This window comes from Crotalus tigris, unplaced genomic scaffold, assembly GCF_016545835.1.
Source record: "Crotalus tigris isolate CLP2741 ecotype Arizona unplaced genomic scaffold, ASM1654583v1 scf7180000020074.1721668, whole genome shotgun sequence".
Taxonomy (NCBI): Eukaryota; Metazoa; Chordata; class Lepidosauria; order Squamata; family Viperidae; genus Crotalus; species Crotalus tigris.
Window position 1 is genome coordinate 1,033,899 of NW_024097846.1, and position 24,792 is coordinate 1,058,690.

General features: G+C 37.2%; 1 protein-coding gene across 2 annotated transcripts in view; it reads left to right on the forward strand.

Moving 5' to 3' along the window:
- STK39 (serine/threonine kinase 39) overlaps window positions 1-24,792 on the forward strand; it is a 127,506-nt gene that overhangs the window by 51,408 nt on the left and 51,306 nt on the right. For both annotated transcript variants that reach the window (XM_039365458.1, XM_039365457.1), the window contains exons 4-10: window positions 3,348-3,489; window positions 4,282-4,337; window positions 12,483-12,592; window positions 13,027-13,128; window positions 13,768-13,901; window positions 17,994-18,042; window positions 18,144-18,209. In XM_039365458.1, the coding sequence (XP_039221392.1) occupies window positions 3,348-3,489; window positions 4,282-4,337; window positions 12,483-12,592; window positions 13,027-13,128; window positions 13,768-13,901; window positions 17,994-18,042; window positions 18,144-18,209 (659 nt within the window). The remainder of the gene's footprint in view (window positions 1-3,347; window positions 3,490-4,281; window positions 4,338-12,482; window positions 12,593-13,026; window positions 13,129-13,767; window positions 13,902-17,993; window positions 18,043-18,143; window positions 18,210-24,792) is intronic.

Here is a 24,792-nt window from a genome sequence, read left to right on the forward strand (position 1 = left end):
CTAGAAGCATTTGAAATGTGGATTTACAGGCGGCTGTTACATGTAAGCTGGGTTGACAAGATCAGAAATGAGGAGGTGATAAGCCGTCTGGGAAAGCCAAGGGAAATCATCAAAATAATTAAAAAATGAAAATTAGGATATTTCGGACATCTGATACGACACCCAGAAAAATACAGCATACTCCATTTAAAGATTGAAGGCAAATGAGGTCCAGGCAGAAGAAGAACATCATGGCTTCAAAATCTAAGGGACTGGTTTGGACAAAACTCAGCAGCACTTTTTCGTGCGGCTGCTGATAAAAACAGGATCGCCAACATGATCGCCAACGTCCGATAACGGATATGGCACAAGAAGAAGAAGTGAGGATTACCTGTGTTGATCTTTAATTGGTGGCAGATTATACTGAGGCTTATAATTAATTTATTTTTTTCATCCCAGCTTTCTCCCCTGAGGAACATTTTGTAGGTGTGAAAATTTCTGAAGAAATGACTTGCGACACTTTCTAGAGCTTAATAAAAAAAAAATAAGGAAAATGCTTTTTTGTGAGCCCTTTTGTCAGCTGTGAACAACACTCTGTATTTTGGCAACTTCAACAGTGTCAAGATATGCAGCTAACCTTTTGAAGAGGGCAGGAGGTTTGCCACTTTCCTCCTCTTGAGTAAATTAGTAGAGGAAGGTAGCATAAGGGTACAGCTAAGGCAGTAGAGAAGATACATACTCCTAAGTTGAGGCAAAAGGACACAGAAGGCCAGCACTGCAGAGGAGGACATAGATCAGGATGTTGACTCCAGGGAAAAATCCCAAAGTGGATCAAGAATTGACCAGGGACACGGTGGCTGGCAGGCAAGATGGAGACTACTTGGACAGTGCAGGTGGGACAGCAAAAGGTTCAGGAAAAACAGGCTGCTTGCAAGGCAGAAAGTTCCCAGGGAGGAAAAGAGTGCTGCTTTTGTGAAGTAAAACTGCAAAACGTTGGCACATATAGCAGAGATGATGTTGATCCAGTAGAGGATTATTTTATCACAAACGCCACTGTTGTCTAGCTAACTAATAAGAAAGCGCAAAACTCTTGAATACTAAGAATGGGAGAAGATAGTGCCTTTCTTTGTGAGTTTACAATAGATAAATGCAGGATATAAAATTCAACACTTGAGATTTATTAATGGTGATATTTTGCTGTAGAAAAGTGGGAGATGTTTTTTAAAAAATAGCTGTCACAAGCTGGAATTTCCAAATTAACTCTGTGAATCCTCAAGTCCCTGGGCCAGAAATGCCAGATTCAACAGTACTTGAATGGAAAAGAGGTTATCCTTACTCAAAGGACAGTTGCTATGATTAGGAATGGCTAACCACTGGTGATGAAGAGAGACGTGATGGTGGATATTTCAGTAGTGCAAAAGGTGCTTCTGATGATGTTCTACTGGGGAAAGCTGAGACAATTTATGTGCAGGGAGGGTAGAGGTAGGAATGCTTCTAGTCATCAAGATCGGAGATTGGAAAGAACTATGGAAGTGTGCCAGTTGGGACTGTGGCCAGATAGCTATACTGCTTGACCTTGATTTGGCCCAGCATTCATGGAAAATGCTTCCTCTGGGGGAGCAAAGGATTGAGATGTTGGTTGAGTCACGGATTGACCTACCACAGCCCTATCTGACCCACCTATGGAAGGAGCGGGAAACTGATCCAGGGCAGCTTATTTTGCAGAGAGTGAAAGCTCCAGAGTGCATATGTGCACAACCCACCCTGTTAGACAACATCAACTTCCCAAGAAGGAAAAGAGAAGACAACTCTGAGGGAGAAACTTCTCCTTCTTCTAGAACCAAATCCAGAGGCTGGGGCTCGGCAGAGTGAGATGATGAGAATGTGATGAAAATGCAAGTCTAGTCATAGTTCAGAAATTGATGGAAAGTGACTAATTACCCCTCAAAAGAACCTGAGAGCCATGGTGTATCGGTTTTGCTTGAGACTGCTGAGTCTGACTCACGACTGTCCTGAGTCTGATACGCTTCAGCATTTTTTTTTTACTGATCACTTATCAGACCTGCAGACAATTCACAACTGGGGCTAATTAAAAATGTGAAATTCAACGCAATTTTGGTAGGTTAAAAATCATAGAAATGAAATGCAATTGAGAAAAAAAGACTGACAAATAATAGAAAAAAAATTAAAGATTATAAACGCTAAGATTTCCAATTAGGAAATAGATAGCAAATACATTGTTATGGGACATGCTAGCTTGGTGTAATAGTAACAGTGAAAAAGAAGTTGGAATGTAGTTCATTACAAGCTGAATATGAGTCAGCAGAGTCACGTAGCTACAAAAAGGCAGCTGCCATATTAGGCTGCATCAGTAAAGTACAGCTTCCAATTCAGAAAATTATCATTGAGGGAAGCAAAATACATGCAAACAAGGACAAGAAAGATGATCATCAGAAATGCAAGTAAATCTTACGAGAAGAGTTACTGGCAATGAGATGTTCCATTTGAGAAGAGGAAAAATGAGGAAGATATGAAAACATTTTTCCAAGTATCTGCAAGGATGTCATGTAGAAAAAAGTGTTCTTTTTTTTAATCCTCTCCAAAAGCAGAACACGTTGCAGGGAAGCAAATTGTGATTGAGTTTGTGTTAGAACAAACTCTATAGTGCTTCTGCTTTCATTGAATACGTTCACCTGGAACCTGCACAATCGCCTACCGAGAATTGTTTAATTTAGATTTCTGTACTAAGCAGAGGATTAGATTTGGTGGTCTACATGGCCTCTTCCTATTCATTCTAATTTCTTTCAAGTTTCTCAGTGGGGAAAATGTGTATATGTGCTTGTGACCTGACAGTTTATGTTGCCTATCAGATATCTTTAAATGCAGTTATCTCTAAAAAAAAATCTCATATAAAAGCATGTTCAGCAGTAGTGGGCTGCTGAAGCAATCGGTCAATTTAATTACAGATTTCTTATACCTCCTATAATTTTGTTGCACATTTTGGTCCTCTGATTTTATGATCCAATTCTCTATGCCTTTTCATGTACTCAGTCATATTGATGTGTCCATATATTTTAAATGAATGCAACACATTTTATCTAGATCAGAGGCTTCCAAACTTGGCAACTTTAAGACTAGTGGACTTCCTAGAATTCCTCAGCTAGACATGGTGACTGGAGAATTCTGGGAGTTGAAGTCTGCAGATCTTGAAGTTGCCACGTTTGGAGACCTCTGATCTAGATTTGTTCTCTAAGTCTCAGAAAATTGAAATTGAAATACAGAGCAACCTAAATATGTATAATGGATCTTGGACTGCAAGATGAAGAGATTGATGTTCCATTTTTCTTCTGTAATTTCTCTCTCTCTAGGCTCAATGCTGGATATAATAAAATATGTAGTGAGCAGAGGAGAGCACAAGAGTGGTGTGCTTGAGGAATCAATAATAGCCACAATTCTGAAAGAAGTTTTGGAAGGCTTAGACTATCTACACAGAAACGGACAAATCCATAGGTACTAGCATGTTGCTTCATTGTGTATGAGTTGAGAATGCAAAGTTTCATTATTAATTCAGTTAACTTGAGATGGGACGGCTATATAAACTGATTAAATCAATAAATAAATTCAAGACTGGGTTCTGATCTAACCCTGATTGGGAGCGAACTCATTCTGTAAATTCTTCTATAGTTGTACAATGCAACATGAAGAGATATAAATCCTAGTCTTAAATTAACTATTTAGTTGATAATGCCTCATCTGCTCACAAAATCATCTGCCTATGTTAGCAATTATTATTTGCCTGTCAAAGAGGATGATCAAACCTAATCTCTTTTTGATCTATTGTTTTGATGGGGGAGATGGCAGAAAAATTGCTGCTTTCTCCTTGAAACTGCAAAGGATGGAAGTTTCTTGTCTTGACAATTACTTTGGTTCCATTTCTTTCCCTCTTGCACAATAGCAAATGGGGATTGTTTAATTGATTGATTGATTGATGCAAAGCCAGCTGCAACCCCTGATTTGCTGGGAGAATATAATAGAGCAGTTTTCCATGAGATAAAAGAAGCTAAGTAGCGTGGTCTGACGTGCAGTTCCGGCTTGCATAAGAATGAAACTATGAGCTTTTTGTAAGTGGAAGAACATATTTTCCCCTCAGTTTGCCATCTTTAAAATGAAATCATCTGAGATTGTACAACCAGAAAGTGTTTAATTCCACTCTGTGGTATTGTTCCACAACAAGCCTCCCTTCCTTCCTCCTCTCCCATCACATCTGAATTTAAATGCTTTTTTGTTTATTCCTTTTTCTAGGGATTTAAAAGCTGGTAATATTCTTCTGGGTGAGGATGGCTCTGTACAGATAGCAGGTAATCATCATCATTGTTACATTTTCAAAATGCATGATAGAAAATTTGAGATATTTCAAAAGATCTCATTAATGTTGTAAATGGTTTGTTAAGTTTAAGAGTGTGTGATATTCAGCTACAGGCTAAGCGTTCAGTTTTTCTGAGCAGATAGGTTTTTTTTTCTTAATGGAGTGTATCAGTCAGCTTTTCAAGAAACAATGCAGTTGTTCCCAATCTGTTGTGCTTCACAGTTTTGAACTACAGCTTTTATTTTTATCACCCGCCAAGTCAGAAACTTCTAGAGGACAGCTAGTACAAAAATCAGAGTAGATTGGCAACTAGTATTGTGAGCTGCCAAGACAATAGGATTTCTGCTATCTATTTCCTGTGCACCTCCCCACTTACGGTGCTGGAGTAGATTGGAAGTTGTATATGCTGTGTAGAAGAGGAGGAAGAATCTGTTTTGTCAGCAGCTTTCATTCTTCTCGCAGTGAGTCAGCATTGTGTGTAATTCCTCACACTGCTTTGATGAAATGAAAAATCTTCTGGTTCATAGGGAGAGCACTGACAGTTCAACTTTTTCTCCTTTGATACATTACTGGAAGAAGGGCTCTTCCGAATTAATTCAGCATGGCTGCTGATCTGCGTTCTAGAATTCCATTTCTCCACATATGGGTGGCGGGACAACAGATAAAGAATTGTGCCTTTCTCACCCCGGTTTCTGAGCAGACTTACCTATTTTGATAGGTACGCAAAGCAACATGAGTTTCCAGTTTCCCTGGATGGAATCCAGATGTACTTTTGGGCAGAGTAATCATGCCGGAGGGAGAGCAGGTTTGGGGTAGTGGTTAAGGCATCAGGTTGGAGACTGGGACATTAGGAGTTCTAGTCCCGCCTTAGGCACAAAGTTGGATAAGTGACTTGGCTCAGTCAATTAGTCATAGGAAGAAGAAGGCAGTGATAAATTACTTCTGAAAATCTTGCTAAGAAAACTGCAGGGACTAGTCCAGGCAGTCTCTAGGAGTCAACATTGACTTGGAGGCATTAAAAAAAAAGCATATAAAAAGCACAAGAGTCTGACCACTTGATTAGATCTGACATTCATTCTGCGGAGGGAAATACAACAGAGGAGAAGGGAGAATGGATGAGAGCTGCAAATCACACAGTGCATCTATGCTGGGAGAGAGAAAAATAAAGCAGCTTAAAAATGCTACATGCTGCAATTGGCAATATTTTAAGGGAAGTTAATTTAAGGCAAGGAAATTCCATGAATGAAAATGACTGTCTTCAAAATGAAATTCCAATTTTAAGCTTATGCAATATAAATTGCAGAATATAATGCAATGCAATACAATATAATATATAATCTGCTTACATTAAAATGCGTTTTAAATTATAGTGGATATCTTTTTAATTAGTTTATAATATAAAATTCAAAAATAGGAAAAGAGGGCCGGAAGAAAGGAAGGAAAAGTGTAGAGAAAAGGGGGAAAAGGCGTTGACTCCCGACTCCCTTTGGTGTAATAAAATAAAATAATAGCATCAAACCTCAACTTTTTCCTTTTGCATAATAGTACAAAGTATCCATTTCTATAACAAAAAACTTATCTAATTCGTAAAAACCCAAAATCAGAGTTTCATTTTTTCCCACCTCAAGCACAAAGTCCGGAAGCGGTTTCCAAGCAGAAACAAAAGTAATTGTGGTTTTTTTCTTTAATCAAAGCAGTCCATCAACTTTTGCAGCCGTTGGTCCATTGTGAGGATCAAAGTGTCTTCCCATTTTTGTGCATAAAGTAATCTTGTTGCTGTCAACATATACTGTATAATATCAAAGTTCCAGGTTTTTTCCAAGTCTTTTTCCGCTTAACCCAAAAGAAAAGTTTCTGGTTTTATTGTTATATTCACTTTGAGAATTTTCTGTATTAAGATGTGAATCCTGCTCATTTGACTGCATTTCTTTTGACTTGTTTCCAGTGAAATACTTTTTTTCTTTTTATAAAGTTCTATGGATCTCATTGTTTTATTTGGTGTATAGATTAGTAATCAATTATTAAAAGTGAGTGGTCTATTTATTTCTTGACCAGCTATCAGCCAGTGAAGACAATAGTTTAATTCATGGGGAGGATGTCACACAAATTCATTTGAGTATTTTGAAGAATCGCAGTATCACAAAGTATCAGAAACTTTATGAATCCCCTTTTTCTCAGCAAAAGGAAGGTATAGACTTGGCACCTTGGCAAAGAATTCAAATGGTGGTTTGTTTAAATAATGCATTGCATAGTACGCATAGCCTAATGTTACTTTGTAAGAGTGATAAAGTATTAAAGACTTTGGCAAGTTGTTGAGTTCTAATTCTGGAACAATAAAAATCAGCGTACCAGCATTGCAATTCTTGACTTTGGAACCATCACAAAATTCTCCTGATACTAAGACACTAATTACAGTCTTAATGACCTGAAGCTTGTAGTTATGACCTATGCCATCAGCTTGATGTCAGCCTAGTTCTTCATAACATTTGAAACAATTCAGTTAAGGATTCTTTGTTGAACAAGCCAAAATGGCCTGTTATGATTAACAAATAATGATAAATCATAATGGGTGAACACTCACAATTTGATAAGGCAAAACAGTACAATGTATACCAAACCAAGGTCGTATTTATTTCTCATATTTGTATGCTCCCTTAACAAAGGAGTGATTCCTTATTTTAAAAGTTAGCTAAAACCATATGTCCCTCAGTTCTCTCATCTTATTTTTCCTTACAGAGCTGACTGATCTCAAATGCATATAGTATCTTCACTCATTCTCTTGGTTTGTACAGTCAATATTACTGCTTAAAGTGTAATATGAATATGAGGATTTTGCCTGCATTTCTGACATTTTATTTAGGGGAAGCTTTTAATTAATCTTAACTTACCATTTCAGAGGAAACAGGAAACCATATTTTTAATATTTCAGTCAAGCTAGGCACTAAACCATAAAGTTCATTTAACATTTTGGCTTTTTGTGAAATTGGTAACTATGGCCAGGTACAAGTGAGGCAGAAAACTGGATAGTTTCCAAAAGGCTTTATTTAATGTTGGAGACATGCAGACATACTCTGTGTGCAATCTGTGAGTTCTCCTAGTCTCGTGACTCCTCCTAGAAAAGCAGTTGTAGCGGTCGTAGCTAGGAGAGCCTTTATGCGACTTCATGGTGTGCACTTGTTGTGCCCTTTCCTGGATCATGAGGTCCTGTGTACAGTTAATCATGCTCTGGTCATCTCTTGTTTTGATTACTGCAATGTGCTTTACTTAGGGCTACTCTTGAAGAGTATTTGGAAGCTACAATTATATAGAATGTAGTGGCACAGACAGTTCTGAAGACCCCTTGAGAGTGGTACGTGTGACATGGCTGTTATGTGAGCCAAACTAGTAGCCAGTTTGCTCCTGGGTTCAATTCAAGGTTTTGGTCGTTACCTTTGAAGTTCTTTATAGCAGGCATCCCCCAGATCCAGACTGTGGCCCACTACCGGGCCTCGAGCCCTTCAGAACTGGGTCATAGAAGAGTTGGCTGAGCATGGGTGCGGGCATAGCCCCCTTTGCATGAGCAGTGGGCAAATGTGGGTGTGGATGCTCCATTTGCGTGAGTGGTGGGCGCACGTGCCTGCTGCTCACACAAATGGAGCTGTAGACGCGCATGCATGCTTGCCAGCCTCTCGCGCTGAACCATCCCCAAACCCTGGATCCATGCCATAAAGCAGAGTTCCCCAACTTTTACAGCTTTGTGGACCGGCCCACAAAGCTGGAAAAGTTGGGGAATTCTGCTTTATGGCATGGATCCAGGATTTCTGAGCGTTGTCTCTCCCCAAAGGGACTAGCCTGCCCCACTTGTTCCAGTGGAAGAGCTTACTATGTTTTCCAAAGTTTTCAGTCTGCTGTGATTCCCGCCCTCTGGAATATTTTCCCACTAGAGATAAGATCTTCCCCAACACTCCTGGCCTTCTGGAGTGTTGGGGGGGAAAAAGCTGTCTCTTCTGGCCAGGGGCCCCAACAGGGGCACATTACATTGGGGGAGGAGATCCCCATCCCCAGGGCAGCCATCGTCTGGTTTTCAGCTTTTCCGTTTAACTCTCATAATTTTAATTGCCACATACTATCTTTTAAATTTTATATTTATATTACAAGCTGCCCAGAGTTGCTGTATCGATGAGATGGGCAACATAAAAATGTAATAAATAAATGTGTTGTAGTTGAACTTATTGAATCTTTCTGCCTCTTAAATATTAACAGATTTGATTATAGCATAACCACGTGTAACTGGATTTGAGTTCACTTGGATGTTAGCTTGGCTGGCATATACACATTGTTGGAAGGAATGAACACGAGACAATGTAATTAAATAAAAATAAAATGGTTTATGACAATCAATATGGCAGTGCTGGTGACAATGGGAATCTTGGCTTCAATGAGCTAGTTTAGCCTTTGAGGCAGTGTTGACTCTTGGTGACTGCCTGGACACCCCCCCTGCAGTTTTCTTGGCAAGGGTTTTCATAAGTTGTTTGCCGTAGTCTTCTTCCTTGGGGTTAGAGAGGGGGAGTGGCCCAAGGTCACCCAGCTGCTTTGTGCAGGCAGGACTAGAACTCGCCATCTCCCTGTTTTAGCCTGGTACCTTAATCACAATGGCAAACTGGCCTAGACACAAGCCGTGATGCAAAGATCCAAAAAGAACTATTATTTTGGTTGAAGGTAGTACAGAAGAAAGCCTGCTAATATATTGCGAATATTTTTATTGCTTTGCCCATGGAGGCATGTACAGTATCTTATTAAGGGTTTACAGCAGCGGCTCCCAAGCTTTTCTATACCCCGCACCCCTAGAACACTTCTGGTATATTCTCACACTCCTTACAAAAGTTCGAAATAACTGCAACGAATTATACATATACACTATAATTTTGAAAACCCAAGTTTTCACACCCCCTAGAATATCGGCTTGCACCCCCAGGGGGTGCAAGTACCCCCGGTTGGGAACTCCTGATTTACAGCATGCTGTGCATGTATCCTGTAGCAATTGCAAATTCTGGCAATTTATTTTGAATTGGAAAACAAATAAGAATACCATTTGACCAATGTTGAATTAGTAATGATAACGTCTCCACCAGAACTGTGATTGACAATTTAAGGAAAGATATTTATAAACAGAGCTATTAAGTGGTCTTCATTCTCCTCTCAAAATTACCTTGGATCAAATGCTTAGTTTGCTCCTGACAAATAATTTTTGTTAAACCTTTAACTCTGTTATTTAATACGGGCCTTGCTTTTCAAAACAGAATGTGCATATATACATTGCTATAGCTTTGTTCCAAGTTACAAAGAGTTTAGACATTTGAAGGGATTGTATAACAGAGAGATTTTGCATATTTATTCCTCTTGCTCGGTGTTTCTTAACATGACCCCTGAAATCCCCCAAGACCCTCTCAAAGGACAGTGAAATCAAAAATATTTGCTACATATTGAAAATATTTGCAGAAATGTAAAACTGTCACTCTTCATACGGTTCAAGTACTCATGATCAAAAGCCTGAAATAGTACTTTGAAGTCAACCCAGCAGCTAAGAGTTGGAGAAAAACTAGGTATAATAAATTAGTCTATGCGTTAGCATTATAGTTCCAAGCTATAATTCTTTCTTTTCTTTTCTTTTTTTTGGATATGTAATTGCTAATAATATTTTAACTTACAAATGGTATCATTGCAAGCTAGAAATAATTTCTGTAATAAATATAGACTAGAACTTAGATTTATGACTTTTGTTGTGTTATCCAAAGTGTTGGGACTAAAAAGAATTAAACTGCATATTAATATAGAGTGGAAGGGAGAAATCCCCTCTTTGTTTTGACGTAGTGCATTCAGTTATTAAGAAGTCATTGTTTCTGAATATTACATAAGCATTACTAGCTTCAAATAGTTCCTGTGGTTTTGAGAGAAAAAAAAAACTTGCTAAGAAAAATGGCTTCATTACTTCCTTGCAAATTTAAGACCAGGATGTGTATTGATGTATTTAACTCATATGTGTTGGCTCACGGTAAAGAGTGGTAAAATTCTATTCGTTACAATCTTCTCCCTGTTTAAAATAAGTAATTTTAATTGTGCATTTTGAACGCTTTTTTAAAATTTTGTCTGAACATATGAGTGCTATATGATTTCAAGATGGATGCAGATGTTCTGTACAGTTAAATTATTTGAAGATGAAGAACCCTGTTAGATGGAGCTGTTGGGCCCAGCCTGCTGTTTTCAAATAATAATAATAGTAATAATAATAATAATAATAATAATAATAATAATAATAATACCACCACCACCACCAATAGTCATAGGCGCCGGGTGAAATCTCAAAACAACTGGAGCACCACTTGAACACCATTGGCATTGACAAATTCGCTATTAGTCAATTGCAAAAGGCGGCCTTACTAGGAACTGCTTCCATCCTGCGACGATATCTGTAATACCATCATACATCCACATCTGCCTATCCCAGGTCCTGGGTAAGGACTCGATAGGTAGACAAAATGCCAAATCCAGTCTGAACATCTGGCTGACTGTGCGATGATCCATAATAATAATAATGATGATGATGGTGGTGGTGGTGGAAGGGACCTTGGAGGTCATCTAGTCCAACCCCTTGCTCAGGCAGGAAACCCTATACCATTTTGGACATATAGGACAAAAGTGCATTAAAGAAAGACTGCACCTCCAAAGAGATCATTCTCAGACCCCAAAACATTCAGGGATTAATAAAAAGCCAAGGCTTGGGCTTGAACCCACACAGGCAGTCAAGACAATCGTTAAAGCACTGGTATCTCGTGATCGTAACATCCTGTCCCATCCTTACCAGTTGGTAAGCTTGTACCTCTAGTTTGGACTAAGCGAAGGGTCCAGCCTACTTCAGAGGTCACATCATGTACAAAGCATTAGGAAATCCCTGAAAGAAGTATATAGTGTGAATCTGAAGCACAAATTAGCATCGCATATCTTGAAATGATTTTTTTAAAAAAGCACTTTTAAAAAGTATAATAAAAAGAAATAGTAAACAGGTAATAAACAGTAAGTTTGGTGGTAGATCTGCAGCCTGAATACTTGGGAGTTCATCTACATCTATCTGATTTATAACTGTATTTGATATTTTGCCATCAAGTGAATGACTGCTTTTATATAAACACATGATTGATCTCAGAAATGGCAATATTCGTGTATGAGCCATGCATTGTGCTGTCTACATTCTTCTGAATAATCTTCCAATAATGATAGGCAACCAGTAACCCATAGCTTTAGAGTCGAGATGTATTTACAAAAAGAATAAGGATGGGGTCATGCTGGTGATTTGAATTTGGTATTGTCCCCCTACATACACACACACACACACAGAGAGAGAGAGATATAATGAGTCCTGCGTACAAGTGTGTGCATGAATATTCCCTGTGTATAAAAAGTTCTTGCCATTTTTGCCTGATAATAGGAATCTACTTCTTGCGTTTTTGTTCCTATTTCTTGCCTGTAACCCATTTTCTTCTGTTCCTAAAACCACCTAGTTAACTACTATATTCCATCTAGCCCAGAAACACATCATAAGATGTGATCCTGTTTCGCTTTTAGCTATTTCTTGATTTGCACACACTGTTGCTATGCTTCCCCTGCAACATTTGACCCTTTAATCAGTTTTCCCCCCCTGAAGTCTTGCATGACTGTTCATATTTTCCCTCTGATCTTCATAAGACATTTGAAGCAGAAATAGATGTCGGGCTGCTTTTTTTTTTTGTGCTCTTACCCTGCTGGAATTTTGATGCAGACCTAATAATAGCATCTTTACATTCTGAACTGAGTGTAAGGGAATATTGACCTCAAACGGTAGGTAGCGTGAAACAAACAGGTCTCTTGTTAGTCTCTGTATGTGTTTTATGGTGCTATGAAGGAGACTAAAAATGTTTACAGACATGATTCATAGATGGAAGAGATGTCTCATTTCTAAAACCTGCATAACATCTTACCTGTTGAGAAAACATTAAACTAACCACTTCATTTAAATAGAAATCTCATACTTAAGCTGCATACCTAAACAGGAGCTTCACATTTACAATCGGGGTTTAATAAGTGAACTGAATGCTAAAAGAATGTCTCTATTTTCTCTTCCTAGACTTTGGAGTTAGTGCATTTTTAGCCACAGGAGGTGATGTAACCCGTAACAAAGTAAGAAAGACCTTTGTTGGCACTCCGTGTTGGATGGCTCCTGAAGTCATGGAACAGGTATAAGACCTAGATGTTTAATATGTCAAATAAGTAAAAGATAAAGGAGTGCCTGTGGATTTTACTCCGCTGGTCATTGCCGACTCTAGGGGACAGTGCTCATTCCGTTTTGAGGCCATTGATCCAGCACTGTCTGAAGACATTTGGGTGGTCATGTAGCCAGCGTGACATCACAAAGTGCTGTTACCTTCCCACTGAAGTGCTCCTATTTATTTACTTTCATTTGCATGCTTTTGAACTTATAGATTGGCAGGAGCTGAGGTGAGGACGGGAGCTCACCCCATCACATGGCACTTGGGTCTTGAACCCAGGCTGCTGGCTTTCCAGCTGACAAGCCCAGAATTTTAACAGCTAAGCCACATATATGATGTCATATAATGATTTAATATACCATTGCTAAATTAACTCATCTCTTTTATATTTCCCTATGATAGGTGAGAGGCTATGACTTCAAGGCTGACATCTGGAGCTTTGGAATAACAGCCATTGAATTAGCCACAGGAGCAGCGCCTTACCACAAATATCCTCCAATGAAAGTAAGCATAGCTGGAAAATAAAGTTGTGTAACAAACCTTTCAGGTTTGGGTCTAAAGCTGTGTAAGTGAGATATGCATCAGAAGTGTATGCTGACCTTGTAATAGCTGGGACATAGTTTAGGACCCTGGTTATCGGTGCCCCCCTCCCAGATATAAGTTCTAAAGAGCTTGAAAGATGTTGATTCCCTGCCCTCTCGCCTCTCCATTTTTGTCTCCATTTGTCTCCATCCCAATGAACTTTTTAGACAGGGTTTTCTCCTTCTTTTTTCTTCAGAACACCTGAGGTAGATCGGAATGAAAGATGATGATTAGTGCCATAATCCATATTCAGGTGGCCACTTGAAACTTGAGACTTTGTAGTCCTACCAGTTCCACTCCCCAAATCTTTAGGGTTGTTTTGAATTTCTGAAATTGTCAATTATACTTAGGCATTTATAGCTAGTTTCACTGTATATTCTATAAAGTGGTGTGGTAGTTCAGAGTCAAGGATATTTATTTGTGTTCAATGTATGCATTGAAATTATTGTCTAGCTTTCTTTACATATACTGTAATTTAACATTATTTAAATCATTGTTAATTTGGCCAAGACTACTGTACTCTCCAATTTTTTTTTAATTTTTATTTTTTTAAAAAAACAGGTATTAATGTTGACCTTGCAGAATGATCCTCCGACAGTGGAAACAGGAGTAGAAGACAAAGAAATGACCAAGAAATATGGCAAGTCCTTTAGAAAACTAATTTCGTTGTGTCTTCAAAAAGACCCTTCTAAAAGGTACGGTGTTTTTTTAAAAAAGAGAGATGTAAGAAAGTGAGGCAAAGCATTTAAATAAGGATATAATTTTAAATAATAAATATTTTAAATAGTAAAATATAGATTCATTTATCCTTAAGTGAGTAAAGACACAGAGAGATTAAGACATCCATCTGATTGCTTGACCCTTGCTTTTTCTAATTGGACATACTTTATAATTATTTTATTTATGAAATATATAGTTCGCTTCAATGTGTTATGACTTTAGGAAACTCATACACATTAAAAAATGAAATACATACAATAATTAATAAACAAACAAACAAATAAATAAATAATACAATAAAAACACAAAAATGATCAAAAGTTCAGAAAAAAGCCAACAATCCTTTAGAACAGTGGTTCTCAACCTGTGGGTCGGGACTCCATTTGGGGTCGAATGACCATTTCACGGGGGTCGCCAAACAACGCAGTCCGCCATTTTTTCCCCCTTTTCCTTAGCTGTGCTACTCCCTTTTATTCTATTGGCTTTTGAAAGCCAATAGAATAGACTCTCTTGAATAGAGTCTAATTCTATTGGCTTTCAAAAGCCAATAGGAATTGTCCAGGCTGTCTCTGCCCTGCTGAGCCCACCAAAAGTCCCATTCTGCAAACGGTGCTGCACCAATTGAGTAGTCCTTGACTTACGACCGGTTGAGTAGTCCTCGACTTATGACTGGTTGGGGGTCGCGGCATTAAAAAGGTTGAGAACCACTGCTTTAGAAGAACCAGAACATTTCACAATGAAGTTATCATTCACTCTAATCCAGGATCTGAAGTGAAGTAATCAATAACTCCTGGTATTTTCAGTGTTTAAAGGAGGCAGTAATAAGTTCATTAATGAAGAAACGCTCTTTGACCCAGAGGGTCTCTGTAATTATTGACCACTCTGCAATAGTGGGGAAGATGATTGAGAAATGTTTATCTCGTCAACTCTCTTCAAAAGTCATTCCCTATTTTCAAAACACTCAATTTTCTGACCATTTTAGGAAGAGGTAATGATGACGCTAACGATGGAGATGGCTTCCCATCATCTTTTTTCCAATTGCTATCAGGCGCTGAATAACAAAACCCCAGAAACCAATGAGCATATCACATCAGATTACCAAAGGGGCCTGGAATTGCTAGAGCAGGGGTGTCAAACTCGCAACATCATGTGACATATCTCGATTTTTTTTCCATTGCCATCAATGGGGTGGGCGCGGTTTCGGCATGATGCATCCGGCCTAGGGGATGGCAGTTTGACACCCCTGTGCTAGAGGAAGAGGCAGATGATAAAAGAGTATGAAAAATTAAAAAAAATCTTCTATGCTGTTGGAAAAGAATTTGAGGAATTTCTTGCCTCTTTTATTTGGGGGAGTTTATTTCTGAACTTGGCTTTATTGGACATCACTGTATCTCTGGAATAATGCATTTAAAGACCCAAAAGCTTTTCTGTTGGTTTACTAGCTATGCTGTAAGAACTTTTTTTTATATGCATTAGTGCATGTCAAATGAAAATAATAATCATAATAACAAACAAGACAGACACCTTAAAGCAGGAGTGTCAAACTGCCGGCCTGCGGTCCGGTTTCATCATACCGGAGCCGCGCCCACCCCATTGCCGGCAATGGCAAAAAAGCTCCGATACGTTGCGCAACGTCATGTGACGTCGCGAGTTTGACATGTCTGCCTTAAAGATTCTCTGATAGAACTGAATAACTTAGATTACCTCTTGTGCTATATATGTTTTAAGTGTATGCTACATGTACATTTTTGGGAACTAGATTTTGTTCGACTCTGAAGATCCTTTATAAACTTTTTAAACAATTTGCCTTTCGCTATGTCTCATTAACTCTAGATTCCTGAGGCACGTGCATTAAGCAAAGATCTACCTCTTGGCCAGAAATAAAATGTTCTCGGTACTTCAGCCTGAAATGCTTTAAGAGAACCTGTGTTTGTTAAGATGTCAACTGCACCAATGGCTCCTTATTGCAACATAGGATTAAAAAATAACATAGGAAAAAAACCTATAAATACTATAATACTTATTATAAATAAATACTTTATTTATTAGAGCTTGATAATTTTTTATTTTAAATTCAAAAGCAGTGTATTCATTATTCTGCTAACATGATCAAGTGATTTCCAATTCTATTTTAAGTATCAGAAACATCATTACTTATCGTATGGTGTGAAATGGTTTCTTTCAGACTATTAACTGCATCAAAGTCCTAGATAATGCTTTATCTTCCCCATCCTTTCTATCTCTCTCCCACCCGCATGCCCAGTTAAGAACAAATCAACTGTAGCTGTATAAATAATTCCATCCCTATGTAGTTGCTGAGAATGTTTCTAGCCACTAGATGGTGCAATTGCTGAGGTCTATATAAGACTGATCAAAATTAAGCTGATTCTTTTTCAGAATCTGCAATCTATACTTGCTCTGGGAAGAGAGGATCTGAATGCTTTATTTTTAAAAATGAAGTTGGATTGAAAATAGTTCTTGGATAAAAAGTTTGATTCTGTTTTAGCCAAGAAATATGCATGGAGGGTTATATTAATTAATGCTTAAAATAATAGTTTATTATTTTTTTTTTGAATTTACAAACATTTTTCAGTTACCTATGTGTTAGAGTAAGTCCACTTATTCCACCCACTTCTGGACACAGCTCAAGAGAGATGTTGATGATTGAAGATTTCTGCTCCTATTTCATGCTTCTATCAGATATTTGATACTGTCATTTAGCAATGATGGACCAATGTGTTGGTCTACGCTGTTTTTGATGCTATTTTCAGAACTGAAATTGTTATTATGCTAATATACAAGCTATCAATTTGATACAGATGATTTCTAGATAGAATAAGAATTCAATAATTCTCAGAGTGAGATAAGCAACTTCTTCACATCCAAAGTTGGGCTAATTCTGAAACTGCTTAAACAAACTTATTCTAAATCTGGATTTTTTTTTCTTCAGCATCTATAGCAGTAAACCTGCCTTTCCAGTCTCCAGTGAAAGAATTTCCTAGTTCCCATAGCATAGCTGGAGTGGGATTGGATTTATTGGGGATACTGATTCTGTTGCTAACAGAATATCATTACAACTAAATTTCAGTAGTGTAAATCTTTGATTAATGAACTAATTCAGAAAGAGATGCCTGTTTCTTCTGAATATCCATTAAATCCGAAGGTATGATATTCATGGTGATTTAAATTATTGGTATAATGGCATATTTATACAACTTATGCAAATGTGTCAACCCTCACAGGGTTGTTGTTGTAGGGAAAATAGGAGGAAAGAGTATTAAGTATATTTGCCGCCTTCAGTTATTTATAACAATAATATAGGTGGAATAAAATCAGATAAATAACTATATTAAATGTAGATCAAACTGCCTCATCATGACTACTTTTGATGCAACTGAATGCCCATTGTTTTAGAGTGACACTTGGATGGAAATGTTATCGATTGCATCTGAAATGTATTAAATGAAGATTATTAAACTGAGATTTTTATTGTCTGTAAATAGGTTGGGAGATGATTCATTTATTTTCTTTTTAATACATAAAATACTACATTGGATTTATATTTATGGCAAAATATGAATTTTTCTCAAAGGAATGAGTCTACATAGCAATAGCATTTAGGCTTATATACTGCTCCATAGAAATTTACAGCACTTTCTGGGCAGTTTACAATGTAATCTGGATCTTCATTTTACCGACCTCGGAAGGATGGAAGGCTGAGTCAATCTTGAGCCCCATCAAGATCGAACTCCAGGCTGTGGGCAGAGTTTGCCTGCAATATTGCATTTTAACCACCGCATCACCAGGGCTTCTGGGAACAGTTGACATAGGTTGTAAGAAATTGTTTAAACAACTCTTTAATATGGATTATATTAGTAAATTTTGATCTTATATATAAAGTGTAATGATCTTTTTTTAAAAAAGAAAAACATAGGATATTGAACTCAAGATACATTCTTAATACCTTTCACTGGATGTTGAATGTTCTGAACAGCATGCAGTAGACGTAGTCGATGAACACAATGCTAGAATGATAGTCTTAATTGTCTTTTTAATCTCTCTTTTAGGCCTACTGCAGCAGAACTTTTAAAATGTAAATTCTTCCAAAAAGCAAAGGTAAAATATTTTATTCAGCAAGTAAATCCTTTTTTGAGATCAGTATAAATGCTTCTGCTTCTTGGGGCCGGACTTAATTATAACAGTTTTGATCTTTATAGACCAGAGAATACTTGATTGAAAAACTACTTACAAAAACACCTGATATAGGACAGAGGGCAAAAAAGGTAAGGTTCTTTGTAATTGCCTTTCACTGTTTTTTTTTTCATTTTTTGGAAATTAATGCATAACAAAGTCATGGACACAGTTATATGGACAAACTGCTGATCATTGCCGTGCATAACTATAGCGCTATTAAAAGGCAGACAATCTGTGACAGCTACACTCTTCTGAGACTTCTTCTTGAGCTCCAGATTCAGCATTTGGACAGCTACCATGCCTGAATACATAGAGAACTTGTGACTCTAAATGTTGCTGAATCACAGCTCCCATTATTCCTTACAATTTTCTATGGGAACATCTGGTGAATTATAGGTTTCCCATCCCTGCTGTACAGACACAGAATTGCTATGCTAAGTATAGAAGAATTGAGGCCTTGTGAGTTACTCCCATTGTTGTTGTTGTTTTTTGCCTAAGCTTGGCAATTTAGGCAAAAGATTTTATTGTACTGTATTGGCATACCATAGTTATTTTGTATAGTGGTATAGTAACAATAGTGTATTTATATGTTTGGTGGGAAGAGAAAAACCAAAGAAGATGAGGATGGATTTTCTAGAAGAGCTTTATTACTGCCAACCCAATTTTAGCACTGATTATTCATCTTTTTCATAGTTTAATTATTGTTAGCTCCTTTGACTGTTCAGTGGAATAAAAAGTTAGTATACAAATAATGTAGTGAAATACATGTAGCTATTCTTCTAGATCCACTTTAAGGTTTAGGAGACTGAGATTTTCTTTTGGGACTTTGGGTTTTAATTTTTCCTACGGTATTAAGCTGTTGTGGCATTTGCAATCAAGAAAACAACATCACATTCATGTTAAGAATAATAATACAGTGGCCCAGAGATCATTCTTCTCTCGAATTCTAATCAAAAGAAGGCAAGATTTAATTGAACCTCAACCTGTAAGTAGATCCACAACTAAACAATATTGAAATCTCTTTGCTGAGTGATAATGTCTTGTTTAACCTTCTCTAACCTGGTTAGTTTTAATCTTGTCAGCTTCAGTCAAAATGGAAATCGTATGGGATAATGAGAATTGCTGTGCAAATATTTGAACAATTAGTAAAAACTCATCTAGTCAAAACAGGCATGTTATATAGCATTGATTTCAGCTAATCCCCATTTCCTTTTCTATTATGTTGCATTGTGTAAATATCTATGTGAGAGAATGTGCCAACTCTTTCAGGGAGGCAAGGTCAAGAAACAGAAGCCTCAGGGATTCCAAAAATTCTCTTTATTGTTACAGAGTAGAGTAACAAAATCTTGGAAGCCTATCACAGTTTTACTCTACTCCCTCATATACCAAATAAAATCAAGGCAGGGCTATTTTAAATTTCTTTGTCACATTTTTCACTTTCTCAGGACTATGTCTTGATAACTGCCTTCCATTAATGGTTCTTTGCGCCTTTCCTCCTACTCAAGGGCAGGTCTAGATTCTTTCATAGAGAGACTGGAAGAGGGAGATCTTATATTAATTTAGCTCTTCAGATGTCGACAACTCCCAGAATTCCCCTCTTAGGACCCTTTTGATTCAAGTCATCTTTTGGTTTGAGCCTTTGTGTTTCTTTGGCAAAAACGGATACAGAAAAATTTTAAAATCAGTCTGGATTCTGGTATTTTTGACCATCAGAAAAACACCTCATGTCCCCCCCCCCCAACCCATTGTTTTGTGATCAAGGGAAGTCCTTAATGTTTTTTTAACACTGAAGGAGTATAAACATCATTTACGGTCAAATCTTTTTTAACAAAGGCCATAAATAATAAATCTAGCTTGAGGTGACTTTCTTTGCTAGGCCTGTGATGATGGGGGTGGAAATTGCAAACTGGTTTGAATTGTTTTGACAGCTGTTCCAGTAGATCTCTCTTTGGAACAGATGTCTTTAGCATTCAGGTAGCAAATTCCACTCAGTGTTGTTCTGATAGGAATTCAGGCAGTTCAGGGACAGCCACTTAGATGGATTGCCCATTGTTTTTTCAAATAGCCAATAGGTATAGACTCCTAACTTATGGTTATGGTTGTTCAGCAGACTACATTTTGATTTTAGCAGACAGTGGATCTTCTACAGATAAATAACGCTGCTTAATCCTATATTTTTTTTTAGTACAGTTATCCTGTCTTTGAAAGCTAAAACACATCAGTACTTCTCTTTTCCATCTAAATGCTAGCTAGGAGGCCAGTTTTGAAGTTCCAAATGTGTCAAGGAGAACTGTTCCATAAATATTGCAAAATTCTGGTTTTAATTGAGTTAGTTGGGCTTTTCAATTCTATTTCATGTCAGTAAAGCTATTTTTTTCCCCTAGTTCAAAATACATTTTTAAAGATATCCTTTAACATAGATATTCCCATTGGAAATTAGGGGGGAAAAAGGTTCCCCTTTGCTTTCTGTTACCTGGATAAAGTGATGTATTATGATATGCAGCATATTCAGAAAGGGTCCTTTATAAAATGCAAAAACGTTAAAGCAAGCTTGTCCCTTAGGAATCTTAAAAGGCTACTTTGAAAACTGACTCTGGCTCTTTGTGTACATGTGTGTGCACATCTGTGCAAGTGTGTATGAGGCCAATTCACTTTGCTGGTAGTCTCAGTGGAAGTCTCGTCCTTCCAAGGATTCAGCTTCTTTAGAATTTCATGGAAACATGTTTTGCTCAACTAGGTTGCTTTGCAAAAGGTTACCATTGAGTTCTTTGCATAACTCAAGCACTGTGCATTGTTCAAATCTTTATTTTCCAATTTTAAGATGTTTATCAGTCTTGACATTTGTAAATAAATATAAGCACAATAAATGCAATAAATATAAATACAAGATCTGATTGAGTATAGGTATTATGTACTTGCAAGCCTATAGGTTTCTGTTGAAAATATATATATAAGCATGTGCTTCATTTTTTCATGGAGGAAAAAAGGCCCAAGTTCTTTTTGAATATTTCAACTGAACTTGGCAAAACAAATCTTATCAATTTTGTAACTTTGTACATATTTTTTGATTAATTGATTCAAGACTCTGACTTAACAGTAGCATATGTCAATACATTTGAAGGACAGATCTGGAAATCATTATGTATTATGCATTTGCTTTATCAATTTCTATTTGCACTGAATTATTTCTTTTTTTAAAATGGTAAATGACTGATTAATCAGTGGCCTGAGAAATGCATTTGTTACTGTGAATTGTTTCTGTATTTATTCCTAAAATATACAGCAGATGGCAGTAGTACATTTGCTAGTAATAATATACTAAGAGTAGAGAATTATATATTTCATGCTAAAAGGGAAAAATGTTCTTAGTAATTGGTAAAACTGTTAACATTTTATTCTAGATTTGCTCTTTTTACAAGTATTTATAGGCCGTACAAAATGTCAGGCCCCATAGGCAAATTATTACATAAATACATTAAATATTTATATTCTTAATTACTTTCTTCTACATACTATATATTCTTATTTTCTTGAGACATGACTTTTGAACATTCCTAAATACAATAATGTTTTCTCTGAAAAAAAAGATTAATAAAACTAATAAAACCTATTGTAATTAGCCAATAAGATCTGACTTTTAATCCTACCTATTGCATATTATTTCATAAACAATATTGTAATAATACAGATCATGCTGAATACATTTAATGTTATAGAATACCAAATATTTAATGCCAAGAGGCATGTTGATGAGCTGGGTCCTGTAACTGCACTAACAGCTCTCCCCCCTGTTAGAGTTGCAAGAGTTTTTTTTTTCATTGAGAATTGTTTTCAAAATGAATTCTGTGATTTGTCCTTGATATGTTGTGTTTGACATGGTTCTCTTAGTATTGTATATTCAGGACAGCTTTTTCCCAACAAAGTGCCAGCCTGTTGTGTCGGATCAACTTCCATAATCTCCACCCATGTGTGGAAGGTACAATTTTAGGGAAAGACTGTTCCAGAGTTTGACTTATGGACTAGGCCAGGTATTATTTCACTTGGCAGAATAACGTATTTTTAATTATGCTCAGTGATTTTCCTCCATAATCCTCAAAGATTAAACCAAACTGAGGTAGCATGAGCAAAACACCTATATTAGGTGGTATCAATTTAAAAATACTAAATAGTTATTTTACCATTAATAGTTATAGATCTGACATAAACTAAAGTTAGGAACCAGGGATTTATAGACTGTTCATACATTTCGTCTTTCCTTTCCCTATTTTGTGCATGTGCTGTAAGCTCCTGAAACCCATCATGTCATTTTTGTTATGTTTAGCATAGATTAGAGGGGACACATAAACACAGACATAATTATAATTGCCATTAGAGGGAAAAGTCTAAAGCAGGCATGTCAAACTCGCAACGTTACGGCCAATTTTGCCATTGCCGGCAATGTGGTGGGCACAGCTTCCACGTGATGCGTCCGGCCCGTGGGCCGGTAGTTTGACACCCCTAGTCTAAAGACATCATTTCTAAGTCCACTGTGAACTCTTTTAGGCTTCTTTTTTCAGGCTTTAAGATCTTGTGGTTAGACAAAAATGGAAAACTCAATTCTCTGTATGGTTCCCCCTTTTTAATCCAGTCTCCTGTGTGGACTTATCTTGCAAATATAGTAATCCTTTGGAGGCATAAGTTCTTGAAGACTGGACAAATGGTTAGGAAAAGTAGTTAAGGGTGTCTTTTTTTTTTTTTTGTTAATCTAGCAGGATAAACAGAAAGACTTTATTTGCCGTATCCTGCTAGCTTTATCATATGCATAACTTGCTTATATAACAGTCGAGCATATCATATTAGTTACTGCATCTAAAAAGTAGTCTTACAATTGAGTGCCAAAATTTGTGTAATTGCAGTTGTGTATTGTGCAACAAAAACTACCCCTGGTTGCTATTACTGTTAAATCCCTCAACTGAGAGTAACAGCAAAAAGAAGAAGAAGATGATGATGAAACTAGCATGTTCTACACTTGCAGCTTCTTACGTAAGGTAGAAAAGTAGAATATGAATTATTCGTATTTTTCAGTAATACCCTCTGAATAGGACAGACTGTTCAGGTGCACTGTTCAGGTCAGCACCATTTCATGATCCACTGAACAATGGATCACGTTTCTTGTTTCCTGAAGGACTTCTAGCCTGTTATTACTTCTAATTTGAGTTTATGGTTGGAAAAAGCTTCCATTTTAGCTGTCTGTTAAGCAGGTGAGTCGAGTTCTGTGTTGAATCCTCAGTACAGGTAATCCTTGATTTAGGACCACAATGGAGCCCAAAATTTCCTTTGGCAAGCAAGACAGTTGATAAGCGTGTTTTGTCCCATTTTGTGGCCTTGCTCACCACAGTTGTTAGCGAATCACTGAAGCTATAAAGTGATTCTGGCTTCCCCATTGATATTTCTTGTTGCAAAAGATGCTGCAACCGTAATAAATACATGCCAGTTGCCAAGTGTTCAAATTTTGATCACATGTCCATGGGTATGCCGCAACGATCGTAAGTGTGAAAAATTGTCGTCTTTTTTTTTTCAGTACTGTTTTAACTTAGAACTATCTCTAAACAAATGGTTTTAAGTTAAGGACTATTTGCACCTGTTTAATTTAAAATATATTAGAATTTTGCACACTGTGTAAAATGAATTCAGTAACTAGTTATACAGCATAGTTATCTCTGAAATATTCAAATGTTTCTATGGAGAATCTCAAGGCAATAACACAAGTCCTGCTGACTTTATCTTAAACAGCTTTGTGCAGGTCTTTTATATTTATGGAATATGCTACTTAGGGATTATTTTTTTTCTCCCAGTTGGTTCCACATGCAGATAGGATTCTGAGAACAGTGGGGGTGAACCATTATGCTGCTCTGTGGCTAAAATGAATCTGTTGGGGGGGGGGAGATAAATGAATGAATGAATGAGAAGTGATAAAATGCTATCTCTGAGAGAAGAAATAGCTTCCCAGTAAGGTGTTTGCTGAAAATAAATCACAAGTAATCCTCAATTTATGACCACAAATGATAAGCAAAACTGTCACATGACAGTAGAAGTGTCATAAATAACACACCAGTTGCCAAACGGCTGAATTTTGATTACCTGACCACTTGGATGCTGCAATGGTCATAAGGGTGAAAGCTGGTGTGGCAGCATTTTCAGGTATTCTTAGAAAAATGTACACTATCGGGTTGCTTGGGATTGAGGCCATATTAACAAATGACCAGGTCTCTGTACCTTTTACTCTGGCACATGTCTCATTTGGCTTGGGAATAGCAAGGCATCTTTCTGCATTACTTGGCCAGCATGAAGAGTGAAACTATGAAACAATTTTTTTTTAATTTTCTGGTCATAGCAGGAAGAATGATATCAGAAGTTGATGCTTGCGAAATACTGTTCAACTTTTTGTGAAAGTTGCTGTGGTTGGTGTTGGTAGGGAAGTGGGGAGAAGGATGAGAAAAAAATAGAGAAATCACCGTTTCTTTTCTCTATATGGTTGAATTTTGAATATCTGTGTTCCACATTTGAGGAGAGACTGTATGGGACTATACTTCTATATATTGATGGTCCCCACCTCTATATTTCTAGTTTGAGAGGACAGTTGTTGGAACTTTTTTGCCTTTTTTAAAAAAAAAAACCTGTTGATTTTACATC